This window comes from Canis lupus, chromosome 5, assembly GCF_048164855.1.
Source record: "Canis lupus baileyi chromosome 5, mCanLup2.hap1, whole genome shotgun sequence".
In the NCBI taxonomy this organism is placed as follows: domain Eukaryota; kingdom Metazoa; phylum Chordata; class Mammalia; order Carnivora; family Canidae; genus Canis; species Canis lupus.
In genome coordinates this window covers 65,697,169-65,711,165 of record NC_132842.1, presented here as the reverse complement: position 1 = coordinate 65,711,165, position 13,997 = coordinate 65,697,169, and the positions used below count along the sequence as shown (strand labels likewise).

At 58.3% G+C, this 13,997-nt stretch overlaps 2 protein-coding genes across 10 annotated transcripts in view; one reads left to right on the top strand and one right to left on the bottom strand.

Annotated features, from left to right (window-relative positions):
- The window catches only part of ADCY7 (adenylate cyclase 7), a 55,643-nt gene extending 41,729 nt beyond the window's left edge, over positions 1–13,914 (top strand). For 7 of the 8 annotated variants that reach the window (XM_072827104.1, XM_072827106.1, XM_072827108.1 and 4 more), the window contains exons 11-26: positions 304–495; positions 635–669; positions 1,115–1,198; positions 1,749–1,821; positions 3,236–3,333; positions 4,201–4,285; positions 4,606–4,731; positions 5,586–5,693; positions 6,601–6,794; positions 7,682–7,772; positions 8,170–8,325; positions 8,853–8,999; positions 10,042–10,146; positions 10,381–10,495; positions 11,081–11,205; positions 11,378–13,914. In XM_072827104.1, coding sequence (XP_072683205.1) covers positions 304–495; positions 635–669; positions 1,115–1,198; positions 1,749–1,821; positions 3,236–3,333; positions 4,201–4,285; positions 4,606–4,731; positions 5,586–5,693; positions 6,601–6,794; positions 7,682–7,772; positions 8,170–8,325; positions 8,853–8,999; positions 10,042–10,146; positions 10,381–10,495; positions 11,081–11,205; positions 11,378–11,524 — 1,881 coding nt within the window. In that variant the 3' untranslated portion in view covers positions 11,525–13,914. Of the gene's footprint in view, positions 1–303; positions 496–634; positions 670–1,114; positions 1,199–1,748; positions 1,822–3,235; positions 3,334–4,200; positions 4,286–4,605; positions 4,732–5,585; positions 5,694–6,600; positions 6,795–7,678; positions 7,773–8,169; positions 8,326–8,852; positions 9,000–10,041; positions 10,147–10,380; positions 10,496–11,080; positions 11,206–11,377 lie in introns of all 8 variants that reach the window. The other variant, XM_072827110.1, reaches the window with a different exon arrangement.
- BRD7 (bromodomain containing 7) overlaps positions 9,330–13,997 on the bottom strand; it is a 42,224-nt gene continuing 37,556 nt past the window's right edge. For both annotated transcript variants that reach the window (XM_072827112.1, XM_072827114.1), the window contains exon 18: positions 9,330–12,033. The gene's annotated coding sequence lies outside the window, so the exon portion shown is untranslated. The remainder of the gene's footprint in view (positions 12,034–13,997) is intronic.

Below are 13,997 nucleotides of genomic sequence, written 5' to 3'. Positions count from 1 at the left end.
GAGAAGGGTCTGAGGGGCCATGCACAGTTGAATGTGACCCCTGATCTCCCGGCCACCTGGGAAGGACAGGGCCTGTGCCCAGAGCTCCCCGGCAGCCCAGCCAAGGCGTGCACTGGCCACAGCCAGTCCCCAAGGGACTGCAGACGCAGTGGCATCTCTGCCCTTCTGTCTTTCCACCAGCCTGGCCAGCAGCGCTCTGGGCATCATCGCGTTTCAGGGGGAGCAGGCTGGGGGCGGGTGGGGAGCCCCTTCCTGGGCCGAGAGGGAGAGGACAGGCCGGGCCGTGTCTGTGTCTGCCTGCAGAGCCAGCAGCCGCCCCCGCCCAGCCAGCACCTCCCCAAGCCCAAGGGGGACGCAGCCCTGAAGATGCGGGCGTCAGTGCGCATGACCCGCTACCTGGAGTCCTGGGGGGCCGCGCGGCCCTTTGCGCACCTCAACCACCGTGAGAGCGTGAGCAGCAGCGAGACCCCGGTCACCAGGGGTCGGAGGCCCAAGGTAGGCCCATCCTGTCCAGACACCGGCCCCGCACGTCTGAGGGTGCGGGAGACGAGAGCCCCCAGTCCTGGGATAGACGGCGACATCATATAGCGGTAATAACGTTAGACAGCATAACTGCCCCCCACTTCCCTTCCAGACTATTCCCCTGCGGCGCCACCGGACCCCTGACAGGTACGTGCACTGTCCCCTCCTCTCTGTTGACCATGGCCCGCTTTCCTGGCCAAGTCCTGATCACCCCCATAGGGTCTGCCCTGACCATCCTCTGTCCAGGAGGGCAGCTCAGAGGGGGCCGCCCTGACCATGCAGGTTGCTGTGGCCTGGAATCAGGACTTCACACCGATGGCGCGCCTGTGGCTACGCAGCCCGCAGCCCGCACCCCATAGCGGGGGTGGTGGGTGGTGGGCGGGAACCCTGCGGGTAGAGCGGAGGAGGCCTCAGGTCCGCCCTCGGCTGGGCCCCGCTTGCTCTCCCTGGGCCTCGGCGGAGCCCTCCTGCTCCTCGGCCACCCCGCACGAGGCTCTGGGGACCCAGGCAGGTGAGCCGGCTCGTGTACACTTGGGCCCTTGGGCAAGTGGACGTGGTCCTGGGCTGATGCAGTTGTGGGTTTCTGATCCAGGAGCGCGTCCCCCAAGGGACGGTCGGAGGACGACTCGTACGATGAGGAGATGCTGTCAGCCATCGAGGGGCTTAGCTCCACGAGGTGCGACCCCAGGGCCTCTGCCCCCATCCCCCTCAGATGGGGGTTCCCCACGCGGCCAGGCTCACCTCGTGCCTGAGTGCCTGGTGGCCCAGCTCCACCCCGTGGTGGCTCCTTTGCCTCCCCCGTGTGGCCTCCTGAGCAGACCTCTCCCCCACCTCCCTGCCTGGGTGGGGCCCATTCCGGATCCCCCATCCCCCATCCCCTCCTTCCCGTCCTCCTCCCTCTGTGGGTGGGCCCTGCCCCCTCCCCACCTCCCTTCCCCCATCTCTTCCTGGGATGGGCCCTGCCCCTCCCTCTCCCCCTTCTTCATCCCCTCCTCCCCTTCCTCCTTCTTCCTGAAAGTGGGCCCTCCCCCTTCCTCCCCCCTTCCCCTCCTTCCTCCTCCCTCCTTCCCCCACCCCTCCCCTCCTTCCTCCTCCCTCCTTCCCCCTCCCCTCCCCCTCTCCATTCCCTCTTCCCCCCCATCCCCTTCTGCGGCGGCCCTCCCCCCCACCCCCTCCCCCGTCTGGCCAGGCCCTATGTCTCACTGCCTGTGTCTGCCTCCCCGCAGGCCCTGCTGCTCCAAGTCTGATGACTTCTACATGTTTGGATTCTTCTTTGTGGAGAAGGGCTTAGAGCGAGAGGTGAGCCCCCCCCCCCCAGCAGCCCAGGAACAAGGTCTCCAAGGCCTGGGGGCAGCACTTAGGCCACAGAGCAGCCACCACTCCCACTCCCTGTCCAGGGGGGGTGATGGGGAATCCCCCAGCTGGCTCCCAGGGTGGGGTGGGGGCCCGTCCAGCCCTGCTTGGTCTCTTCCGTTGGCCTCACTCCTATACCTCACGTGCCCCGTTAGTGACTCTCCCGCTGGGTTTGGGAGACCTTGGCTCCCTTCATGTGCTAGAACCTCAGCGGATAAGGGCCAGTGCACGCCTTATCCGGGCAATATCAGCCTTACAACCAGGAAAAAACCCAGCTTAGTATCAGCTGTTGAAAGGGGCCAAGTGGTTCTCTCTTCTGGCTGCTGCGTACATTTTGAACCACTACCAACTGTTTACTTACTTACTGAGGGCCTACGGGTTCTGGCAGTGTCCCAGGCCCACACAGTACGCATGTTATGTCCTTGGAACCTCACACGGCTGAACAACGCGGCCACTGCTGCCCATTTCACAGATTCTCAGGGCCACCTTGGCATCTGTTGCGGCCTGAGAGGGTGGCCCAGGCCACAGGGCTCTGGTACTGGGACCTCCCTCCCCTCCGTTTCCAGGATTGGGGGGGGGGGATGGGGTCTTTCCCTGGCTGGGGCTTCCCGAGGTGGTGTAGGCTTCCTAGGTGAGGGGGCTCCCTAGGTGACGAGCACAGGGCCTGAGGGAAACCTGCAGCTGTGTGACCCTGGGGCAGGCTCCCGGACTCCCTGAGCCGGGGTATGCCCACTCGAAGCAGGAGTCCTTGTGGCCCTAGATCATGAGATTGTGCCTGGGGTAGAGTCACGGGCAGCATGGGGTCCCCTTGTCCACTAGCTAGGGACTCAGGCCCGGCCTCACTCCTGAGTTTGGGGGGCGGACAGACCCACCACCAGCTCCAGAGCTCAGACTTGGTTCCCATTCACAGGCTTGGGACCATGGGCTTCTCAGGGAAATAGAGTCAGAGACCTAGGTGATGTGGGGGAGGGGAAGGGAGCAAGGCACAGTGGAACTGAATGAAGGTCATTTAGTCATGTTGATGTCCCATCATCACCTGGAACCCAAGGAGGATGTTAGTTTTTTTTTTTTTTTTTAAAGATTTACTTATTTGTTTCAGAGATTGAGAGAGTACACATGCACAAATAGGGGGAGGGGCAGAGGGAGAGGGAGAAGCAGGCTCCCTGCTGATAAGGGAGCCCCACGAGGGGCGCGATCCCAGGACCTGGGATCATGACCTGAGCTTAACAGACTAAGCCCCCAGGGCCCCAGGGGTGTGAGGTTTGATGACCTTGAGCTGGGATGGGCCATGGGGGGGGTCAGAGCAAGTGGCCCTGCAGCTGGCACCTCTGCCAGCCCTGACAGCCCCTGTCGCCCCCAGTACCGCCTGGCGCCCATCCCCCGGGCCCGCCACTACTTCGCCTGCGCCAGCCTCATCTTCGTCTGCATCCTGCTGGTCCACGTCCTGCTCATGCCCAGGTCGGCTGGGGTGGGTGGGATGGGCAGGTGTGCTGGGGTCGGGCCAGGAGGGCAGTGCCCGGCAGGGCCCCCAGAACACCTGTGCGCACTGCCCGAGCGGCAGGAAGGGGCCGGTTCTTTGAATTCCGTGACTGAGACCTGGAATCCCAGAAACTGGATCAGGGGCTGTGGCCCCACACCTGGGGTCACTGGGGCTTATTTTTGTTTCCAGGCCTCTCTGTCCCGCACGCACCTCACCTGCCCAGTCCCCTGAGACCCATGTGGCCCTGGGGGATGTCAGTGTGCCCCTGTCACCTGAGACGTTTGCTGTCCCAGAAGGGCAGACTCCCAGGACCGTGGCCGCTGCCATCTCCCTCTTAGATTGGGAAACAGGCTCGCAGGGCTTCATGCCCTGTCTGGGTACACGGCCAGGATCTCAGGAGCCCCGAGATCCATGCGGCTGCCTCGGGGCCCCCTCGGGTGGGAGAAGGGCAGCGGGGAGGTCCCGGGGAAGGCGTCAGGACAGCTACTTGGGGGCTAAGGGAAGGGTGGTGAGGCCAAAGGATTCATCAGGATTGAGGTTTAGGATGCGCTTAATAAAGACCAAGTGGGAAACCTTTCTGCGTGGTACTGGTGTGTCTGCTGTGGGTCCGAAGGCTGCGTGGCCCCTTCCTTAGACACTTGGCCCAGACCTCGCCTGTCGTGAGCGGGGCCACTGGAGCACGGTTCTCAGAGATCCCATCCCATGGCTGTGTGTAGATAGCAGTTTGGGGGTGTGGGGCAGGAGGTGGCCAGGAGCCCAAGAATTGGGTGCTGGGGGTTGGGGAGCCTGCCTGCAGCTTGGCCCTGGGCCGACGTCCCCCAGAACCAGGGTTTTCTGCTCTCCAGGATGGTGACTCTGGGTGTGTCCTTCGGGCTGGTGGCCTGTGTGCTGGGGCTGGTGCTGGGCCTCTGCTTTGCCCACAAGTTCCTGGTGAGTGGGAGGCCCCTGAGTGGGCCCCGGCCGGGCCCTGCCCCACTGGCCCTCCATGCCCTCCTGCCTGGGTGACACTTTGCAGAGGGCTTCTCCTAGTAATTCCACCTTCCCAGCTGCTGGTGGTCCCCAAGTGGCTGTGCTGTCCCCGGCCCTAAGGGTGGGGGCGTCCCTTCTGTCTACACCGCATGTGTCCTGGGCATGGGGCATGGCACGCATGGGGACTGTCCTTCTCGGGCCCCCTCATATCTGCCGGACTCTGGGACTGAGGGGTGCTTGTCCGGGTACGGCACCAGCCACCTGACCCTGTGACTCCACAGAGGTGCTGCCCGGCGCGGGGAACGTTGCAGGCCATCTCCAAGAGGGTGGAGACCCAGCCCCTGCTGCGATTGTCTCTGGCCATCCTGACTATTGGCAGCCTGCTCAGCATCGCCATCGTCAACCTGGTGGGTCCTGGGCGTGGGGACGGTGGGCCCTGGCGAGGAGCCCTCCTAGGTTCCTTCTGTGTGTGCTTCCTGGGAGCGGAGGAGCCAATCCTTGGCCCTGGGCACCTTCAGGTCTCGAATCCCGTAGCTAATGCCCGAGAGCTGCAGCTGGTGCAGAGCCAGGCCAGGCCCTGTGGGGCTGCAGCCGGCCCCTTCGGTTTTCACACGAGGACCTAGTGCCCCCAGAGGGCTTAGGTGGCCAGCCCCACAGGGATGGGATGCCTTGAACCCCCTGTGTTCTTGGGATCCTCTACCTTCTTCGTGGACCCTGGGGGAGGCCTGGCTTACCCTGAGGCTCCATTTCCTTGCTAGGGTGAGTGGCCCTGAGCACAGGCTGGGTGGACCCCTGCTTCTCAGGCCTTGCTCACATGCTCATTGCTGCAGACAGGCTTGTCCCTGCTGGCCCTCCCAGTTCTGATGGCTAGAGCCAGGGTCTCTCTGTGTCCCTGACACCCTGTGACCGCCACACTCAGTGTCACCTGGGGAGAAGGGGCTCATTGACAGTGCCGATCCCCACTCCTGCCCTGCCTGCCCCAGCCCCGTATCAGCCCCTCCTGCTCTGGTGATGGTGCACATGGGTCTTCATTTTCCACCCTTCTCTGCTCCAGACCCCTCCCCACATGAAGCTGATGCCTGTGGTGGGAAGTCGGGGCACCGCGGCTCTGGCCATGCTTGGAGCTGGGCCTGGCAGGAGATGCCTGTGATGCTCATGGAGGCCTCGGGCCCCTGCCTCCCACCAGCCCCGCTCGGCCCCGGCCGGTCTTGGAGTCCCGGGTCCCTGGACCTCCCCTCACGGTCGCCTGTCTCCTCTGTAGCCCCTGATGCCTTTCCCAGCCCTGGGGCTGCCTGCGGGCAACCAGACGAGCCTGAGTCCGAGTCCGAGGGCCGTCAGCAGGGAGCTGATGCCGTGCGACCTCCTCCCGGTGAGTGCAGCCGGGCTCTGGCCTAGATCTCTGGGCTCCGCGTGTCCCCACTCGGCCCTGCCCCCGTGCTGCTCCATCCAGGGCGCGCAGGCAGGAGCACCCTGTGCCGGGGTGTCTTTTGACAACTCACCCTGTGGCCGTTGATGTGGAGGGGCCTGGAGAGGTTGAAGGGTTGGCCTCACAGGTGGTTGAGCCATGACTGGCTTCAGGAGGCTGACAGCAGAGGCCGTGTCTGGGGAGCTCTGAGGGACGGCAGCGTGGGGGCCGTAGTGAATTTTGAGCTGGTTTCTGATGGGCAGAAAGGTAATGGGACCGGCGATGGAGAGGGGACAGTGGGAAGAACCGAGGCCTGCAGTGGGAGCCAGCGAGGGCTTCAGGTGGTTGTGTCAGGGGAGGGGCGAGGGACAGTTGGGAGGTGGAGCTGGAGGTGGGTTTGATCTAGATCGGGGCGAGGGAACACGAACGCCTGGATGGAGCTCGGTCTCTCTTTTGGGGGTCGTGGGGACCACAGCAGGATCTTGAGCAGCAGAGTAACGTGGGCAGACATGCACTTTGGGAAGGGCACGCTGATGACAGATGTGAGGCGGGGAGGCCGCTCAGGTACACGCATACCGTGGCCCTCACGTTTGTCGCATCCACAGACCACCTGCAATCTTAGTTACTGTCTTTTTCCTCCTTTAAATGAGTTCACCTGCCGTAAGTAGAAATAAAAATACAACGAAAGCAACATGATACTAGGAAGTTTTAGATTCTGTTGTCTGCTCTTTGCTAAGAACGGAGGGCGGCAAGGCAAGGGAGCAGGGCTGCAGACACGCCGGCGCTTTGTGGGTCCCCTGAGCCAGAAGGGGCTCTGGTGACCCCGGGTCAAAGAGCTGCCTTGTGGTGACTGCCCCCCCGCCCCCCCCAGTATTACACCTGTAGCTGCATCCTGGCCTTTGTCGCTTGCTCGGTCTTCCTGCGGATGAGCCTGGAGCTGAAGGTCGCGATGTTGACAGTGGGCCTGGTGACCTACCTGGTGCTCTTCAATATCTCCCCGTGCTGGAAGTCGGACTGCTCGGACTACGGCCAGGCCAACCTCACCAAGACCAACGGAACCCTCAGGTGAGGCCCCAAGCACCCCCTGCTCACCGCCGGGACCCCAGTCCCACTGTCCGTCTCCACTGTGGTCGTGGCAGACCCTTGCTTCGGTTTGGCTGTTGTTCCAAACTGTGGTGCGTTTGCACTCACGGTCCCATCTGGGCCGGGCACCTTGAGGGCTGGATCGGCAGGTGGCCTGGTTTCCATGTTACAGAAGAGGAAGTGTTGGTCCCAGGTCTGTACACTCAGAGCCCAAAGTGTGACTCACTTGCACGTTCTCTAGAGGACACCCCCTGTCCCACGGAGGCTTCCTGGGACATCCTGTCCCTACCCCATCCTGGGGGTGTGGACTGGGGAGGCTTCAGTTTTAGCCCAGTCCCCCACCTTGAGTCGTGTCCCTGATCTCCACAGAGTTCTGGAAAGAACAGTTGTCCCTGGTCTGTCCCTGGACAGGCGGCTGACACCTGTGTTCGGAGGGATGGTGTGTGCGCGCCTCTGGGGGCTCTCGGCCCCAGGTAGACTGAGAGGGACCTGGCTCCCCTTGAACTAAAAGGCTGGAGTCTGGGGACCCAGAACAAAATCTGCTCCCGTGGGGCAACTGGCACCTGCAATCTCCTACCAAACTCCAAGTCCCTGGCTCACTTGGAGGAGTGTGTGCCCCCTCACCTGCCTGGAGTGCTTTTCCCACAGAGTTTGCCATGGCTATTCCGTGTCATCTGGGTGCCGGCGAGCTGCTGCTTCTGTGAGACCCCCACCTCCCAGTCACACGTCTTTGCTTTGCAAGCTGGAGTTGCTTTAGTATCTGTGCCGTGAGGGTGTGAGCTCTGAGGGCAGCGCTCTGTCCTGTTCATGCCTTCCTGGCTTTGGGGGAGCTGGGAGTGACCCCTGCCTTTCCCCTGCATGTCCAGCAGCTCCTCATTGTGTTTGTGGAAGGATCTGAAGGTGATGATCAACTTCTACCTGGTTCTGTTTTACGTCACCCTCATCATGCTCTCCAGACAGGTACAGCCCGGGAGGCCCTGGCTTGGCTTGGAGAGAGAACTGGGGTGGGGCCAGAGCTTCTGCAGATTTGGGGCTGCACCAAAGGCAGCGGACAGCCCTGCAGGAAGCCCTGGTCCCTGGGGAAGGGATCCCCGAATCCTCACCTCCCTGTGTCGCCTCCCCTCAGGACGCCAGTGACATCTGGTTGTGTGGGTCACTTGAGAACCGAGTCAAGGCTGACTGGGATTCTAAGGCCATTGGGAGGTGGCTGTTGAGCTGGGATGCAGGGTAGAAGTGCTGAGGGGCTGGCCAGTGGTCCCTGGGGGTTACAAGTGTGTCCTGCCCGCTGCTCGGTGTGTGTTGTCGCCGTGCCCCAACTCACCACGGCCTGGGCCCTGACCTTCCCCACTGTCTGCAGATTGACTACTACTGCCGCTTGGACTGTTTGTGGAAGAAGAAGTTCAAGAAGGAACATGAGGAGTTTGAAACCATGGAGAACGTGAACCGCCTTCTTCTGGAGAACGTCTTGCCAGCCCACGTGGCCGCTCACTTCATCGGCGACAAGTTAAATGAGGTGTGGTGCCGGCAGGGGCTGGGTGACAAGGGTGGGGAGTGTGGGTATGGATATGGTCCTGGGGCCCTCACGTCTGGGGGGCCTTGGTTGTCAGCCTTGGGAGATGGGGCCGCCAGGCAGTTTGAGCATCAGCTGCACGTCCAGGTCTTTGTGGGCTGGGCGGCCCGTGTGGATGAAAATGTGTTTCATGGGTTCTGTGCAGCAGCGTTTTATAAGAGAGACAGGCCCCAGGCCCCCTGACCGTGACCTTTGCCTGCCCCAGGGGCTCGCATCCTCAGCCAGGAGACCCAGGATACCAGAGCCAGAACCACCCTGAGCCCGCCCCACCCCACCTAGTGGACTTAGACTCCTTATTTTTTAGCAGCCCCTAGATGGGTGTCATGTGTAAGGCAGGCTGAGCGACACTGGCGTCGCACCCACCTCCCTTTGAAGGTTTCGTGGGACGGCCTAGGGTGGCTGCGTCCCTGTGTATGTCACCCCTCCCGGCCAGCTGGCACAAGGTGGTTCCCCGCCCCCCCCCAATCCAGGACTGGTACCATCAGTCCTACGACTGCGTGTGTGTCATGTTTGCGTCCGTACCGGACTTCAAAGTCTTCTACACGGAGTGTGACGTCAACAAGGAGGGGCTGGAGTGTCTGCGCCTGCTCAACGAGATCATCGCTGACTTCGATGAGGTACGGGCCCGTGCACGGGTCCCTGGGGGGCAGGTGTGCTATACAAATCATGAGAGGGACACGTTCGCCTTTTTCCGTGTTTTCTTCAGTAGGCATTTTGTTATCTTCTCTGCGAGAGGCAGCTGGCTAAGATTAGATTTAGGTCCTTGAAGAAGGCAGCGGTCCCCTTATCTGCGGCTTCTTAGCCGTGGTTAGCTGTGCTCTTGCAGATGACCCCCTCCTGACATCTGGTCAGGTCAGTCGTGGCCAGATGCCATGCCACAGCATCCCCGTCCTGCACCTCGATTCATCTCATCATGTGGAGGAGGAATGAATGCTATACAGGAAGGCTTTGAAAGACCATTCACGTCACTTTTATTGGGGCACACTGTTAAGTCGCTGTTAATCTCTCACTGCGCCTGATTTCTGCACTAAAGCTCATCACAGGCGTGTACGTGGATGAGAGAGCACATGTTATGTAGGGCCCAGGGGCCCGTGCTTCCAGGCTCCTCCGGGGTCGGGGAATGGATAAGGGGGACTGCCATAGTTTGATTCCCAGTGAAGCCCAGGCCATCAACTGTTCCAGAGGAAGGCAGTCGGTTTGGACTTTTTTTAAAAAAAAGATTTTAGAGCGTGAGAGCACGTGAGCGCGCATGCAAGCAGTGGGAGGGGGCTAAGGGAAAGGAAGGACTCTTAAGCAGGCTCCATGCTCAGGGCAGAGCCCAACATGGGGCTTGATCCCACAACTGTGAGATCGTGACCCAACCTGAAGCCAAGAGTCAGAAGCCTGAAGGACTGAGCCACCCAGTCACCTGGACTTTAATTTTTAGTTGCAGACAATAGACATTCCTGGGTAGATCCTGCTGGGCTGCGCTTGCTCCTTAGAATGAGACTGCAGAGGTGAATGGGAGGCCAAGGGGGCAGGGAGAGAGCCAGAGGCCTTGTCCATGTGTGTACTCGGCTCTCATAAGGGGAGGCCCGACGTGAGAAAGGCGGGCATTAGGAGCAGTGGTGGGATGGACCCCACCCCTTCTCAGACCCTGGGTGTCCCTTTGCCCCACAGCTGCTCCTAAAGCCCAAGTTCAGCAGTGTTGAGAAGATCAAGACCATTGGCAGCACGTACATGGCAGCTGCGGGGCTCAGCAGCCCCTCAGGGACTGAGAACCAGGTACTGAGCCATGCAGGTGGCCTCATGTCCCAGCCTCATATTAAGGGGATTCAACAGTCCCCAGACCTATCACCTGACTTCAAAGGGACACCCCTTCCTGTCCTGTGAGGGAGGGGCCGAGGACCTCATGGCTTGGTTTGGGGGAGGCGCCTCACACCCACCTGACACCTGGTGGAGGCGGGAAGTCGGGGCCGGGGATCCTATGGCTCCTGTGCACAGCGCTCTGTCCTGCAGGACCTGGAGCGGCAACATGCGCACATTGGCATCATGGTGGAGTTCAGCATCGCCCTGATGAGCAAGCTGGATGGCATCAACCGGCATTCCTTCAACTCCTTCCGCCTCCGAGTTGGTGAGGGCCCAGAGGGTTGGCCGGGCTTGGGGTGGGAGGCCGTGGCCCTGCCTCCTGGCAAGCCCACGCTCAGATGGGATGATGCACTTCACTGTTGAGCAGGAAAGGTTTGAAAAATTCCTCTTGGTCTTACCACCCTGGCGACTGGGCAATTACTCTGCATATTGTTTATAAAGTTACTTTTGAAAGTTGTGAGATCAAAATAGAACACTACAGAAAATGGAGAACCCAAAATCACCCGCCATAAACCTTAAAACATCCTGAGAACAAAGCAAAGTTAATGAACTAACTGCTCTGTGTTAGCTAGCAGGGCTGGTGCTCAAAGCCCACCTGCTCTGTTGGGAAAGGAGCTGATGCTCACCTCAGTCCGACTCCTGGAGCAAGCAGGCGGAAGAGGGCTGCCCAGGGAGTGCCTCCCCCACACCCCGGAGGAGAGCTCCTGTCATGGGCTTGGGAAGCCCCCTCTGACCTCCATTTCAGCTGCCAGTCGGTGCTTTCTGTGGCTGCTGCTGGACTCTGCCCCCGCCAAGGGCAGAGTTTGAGGCTTGGTCTCTCAGACCTGCCAACCGCAAATGTCACCTTCAGGCATAAACCATGGGCCAGTGATCGCTGGAGTGATTGGGGCCCGAAAGCCTCAGTATGACATCTGGGGAAACACCGTCAATGTCGCCAGCCGGATGGAGAGCACTGGAGAACTTGGCAAGATCCAGGTACAACCCAGCTGGGGCAGCTTGTGATCACAGGGAGGAGTGTCCCACAGGCAAGGGGCCTGGGCATCAGTCAGCTATGGGATCCCAGCCCTGACACGCTGCTTGGGGCTGGTTTCTACCCAACAGCAGGTGTTCTTCCTGCTTCCCAGGACCGCTATCCTTTTCCTCTCAGGTTACTGAAGAGACATGCACCATCCTCCAGGGACTAGGTTATTCTTGCGAATGCCGAGGACTGATCAACGTCAAAGGCAAAGGCGAACTGAGGACTTACTTTGTCTGTACAGACACTGCCAAGTTCCAAGGGTTGGGACTGAACTGAGGGCTTCTGGTAGGTGCAGAACATGCTAGAAGTGCATTTCCTTCCCTGAGGCAAGCCAAGGGGAGCATTCAGCCCCATGCCAGTCACAAAGGCATTCCAAGGGTTTGGCCATCACTACTCCGGCAGATGGCTTCCTTGCACTTGTGCTAGAGGATTTCTTGGAATGCGTCTGACCCCAGCCCGAGGCGACCACTGAGCCTTGCCACACACAGGCAGCCAGAAACTGCGTGGTCTGAGTCTGCAACACAGCCTCCAGACAGCGTGGATATGCTCACTCGTGAGCTTCAGATCCTCAGCCCGCTAGGTGCTGTGGAGGTCTCAGAGCATGAGCTGGACATACCCTGCCATGGCCTGCAAACTACGCCAGTAGGACCTTTTCTAGGTACAGAACTGAGACAAGCTGTCCAGGATGGGCTGGGTACTCCTTTCTCCTCAGCAGGGCAGCAACAGCATTCTGCATTTCTCGCACAGGCATTCCGGTAAATAGAGCTGAAAAGGCTGTTTTCCATCTGTGGTTTCATGCAGTAGGGAGGAAAAACCATAATGGACATTTGTTACTTCTTGTCATCTCTAGCATGTGTTTGTTTTAAATGGGTATTAGTGGAGGTTTTATCCTTTTAATGACTTCTTAGACGCTGGACAAAATATCTTCCCTCCAGTGTACCGTCTTTTAAACCACAGACACAGAAGGAGAGCCTATCGTCCAGGGTCCATTGGTTTATGGACCAGCCCAGGTGGGGGTGGGGCTCAGAGGAGTAGAGTGTGGCTCATGGCAAGAAGGCAAGCAGTGGCACAGCCCAGGAAATAAGGCAACCCATTCTAGTCCCTCCCTGACCATTCACACGTTTGGGGCGTTCCCCTGCAGTCTTCAGCTAGGTCTTAGTTTCTGTATTAGAAAGGAGTGGAGTCTGTAGACAGGACGTAGACAACCTGTCGTGCTTCCTTTTCTTTAGTCCTCACACCTAACGTGAAGAGCTGCCAAATGAAAAGCATGTATTCCATGTAAGTGTGCAAAGAGGCTCCCATATCTGGGAAGCCAGACCACTCAGGAAGTGCTGAGACGGTCTTGTTCTGAATGAATCAAGGCAAGTGCAAAAAGTCAGGTTTGCAAGATGTGTCTTACACTGCTTCAATTCTCAAAGAATAAGAAGTCAGCTGTAATTGTGTGTCAAGGTGAGAAGGAGCCACACTGCCCGTTCCTTTTTCTGAATCAGTTTCACTGCCTCATCTCCAGAGCATGCTCAGGGTTTCCAACACAGCTGCATTTCACAACAGAGCAGGGATTCCCAGTGAGGGGTCCTCCGGGAAACCCCTACAACTACAGGAAATCTTGCATAGGGGAGACTTCAAAAAGCTTACCCAGGGTTGCAGCCAAGGGCACATAGAGCACTGAAACTGAACCCGCTGCCTGCTCAGGCCATGTCTGCGGGCTTATCAGCCTGAGAAGGGGCTTATCTAATTTGCACAGAGGAGCCAATGCACCAGTGTGGCTCTGAGGCTTGCATGTAACTGGAAGAGATAGGAATGAATTACACGAACTTGCTGTACAAAGGAATTTACAGCAAAAATGCCAAAGGGAATACCCTTACTTAAAAACCGCTTTTATGTACCAACTTTTCATATAAAGGGCTGGTTTCAGGTGAGTGCTACACTTACGTTGGCAGTGGCCAGGGCTGCTCTACAGGGGGGCTGCTCTACAGGGCTCTCCTGGGAGGTCAGGAAGGTTCTGTCGCAGATGTGATTTGGACACACCTATGTGTGCTGGGTCTCTTGGAGGTGGGCCTACTTCTAGTCTTGCAATATTCTAATTTTACTTTTTTTCCTCCAGCAACAGAAATCCCAATTCCGAGTTCAAAAAGTAGTTACCAGTCCTGTCTTTTTATTTCCACTTCAAGCCCTGTGTTCAGATAAGCACATTTTGTAAGTTCTGAGTTTCTGATGTGCAGACCATTGTGTGGAATGGACTCTAAAAGGCACCTGCAGTCACTTCTGTTCAGCGTGCTTTCCGGTGCCCCGGGCTCTTTACAGGTATTGTTCTGTTTTCTGACAGGATAAGTAGCTTTCCTCACCCTGACCTTTTCTAGGGGTCAGGGGCTGGCTTCAAGATGGCCTCTCTGACTCTAGTGAAAGTCACACCTGAAGTTTTCTGGTTTACTCATTAAGAAAATCTAACAGAAAAGATCATTAACCACTGTATACATTGTGTATATAATAGGTCATGTACAAAAACAGGTTTTGAAAAGGTACATATGAATAATTAGGAATTATTCTGTATACTGAGTATTTATAGATTGTAATATTTGTTTCAAAATGTTGTACTTCATTTTTATAAAGTACTAGTGTTTCTACTTTGTTTAGCATTTCATACATTAAATTAGCAATTTGGAAGATCTGAATGTCCTAAAGTGTTTTGAATTTGTTTTCTTGGTCTGTTTAAGAATCGATTACTGCCTGAATTATAATCAAAAAATTA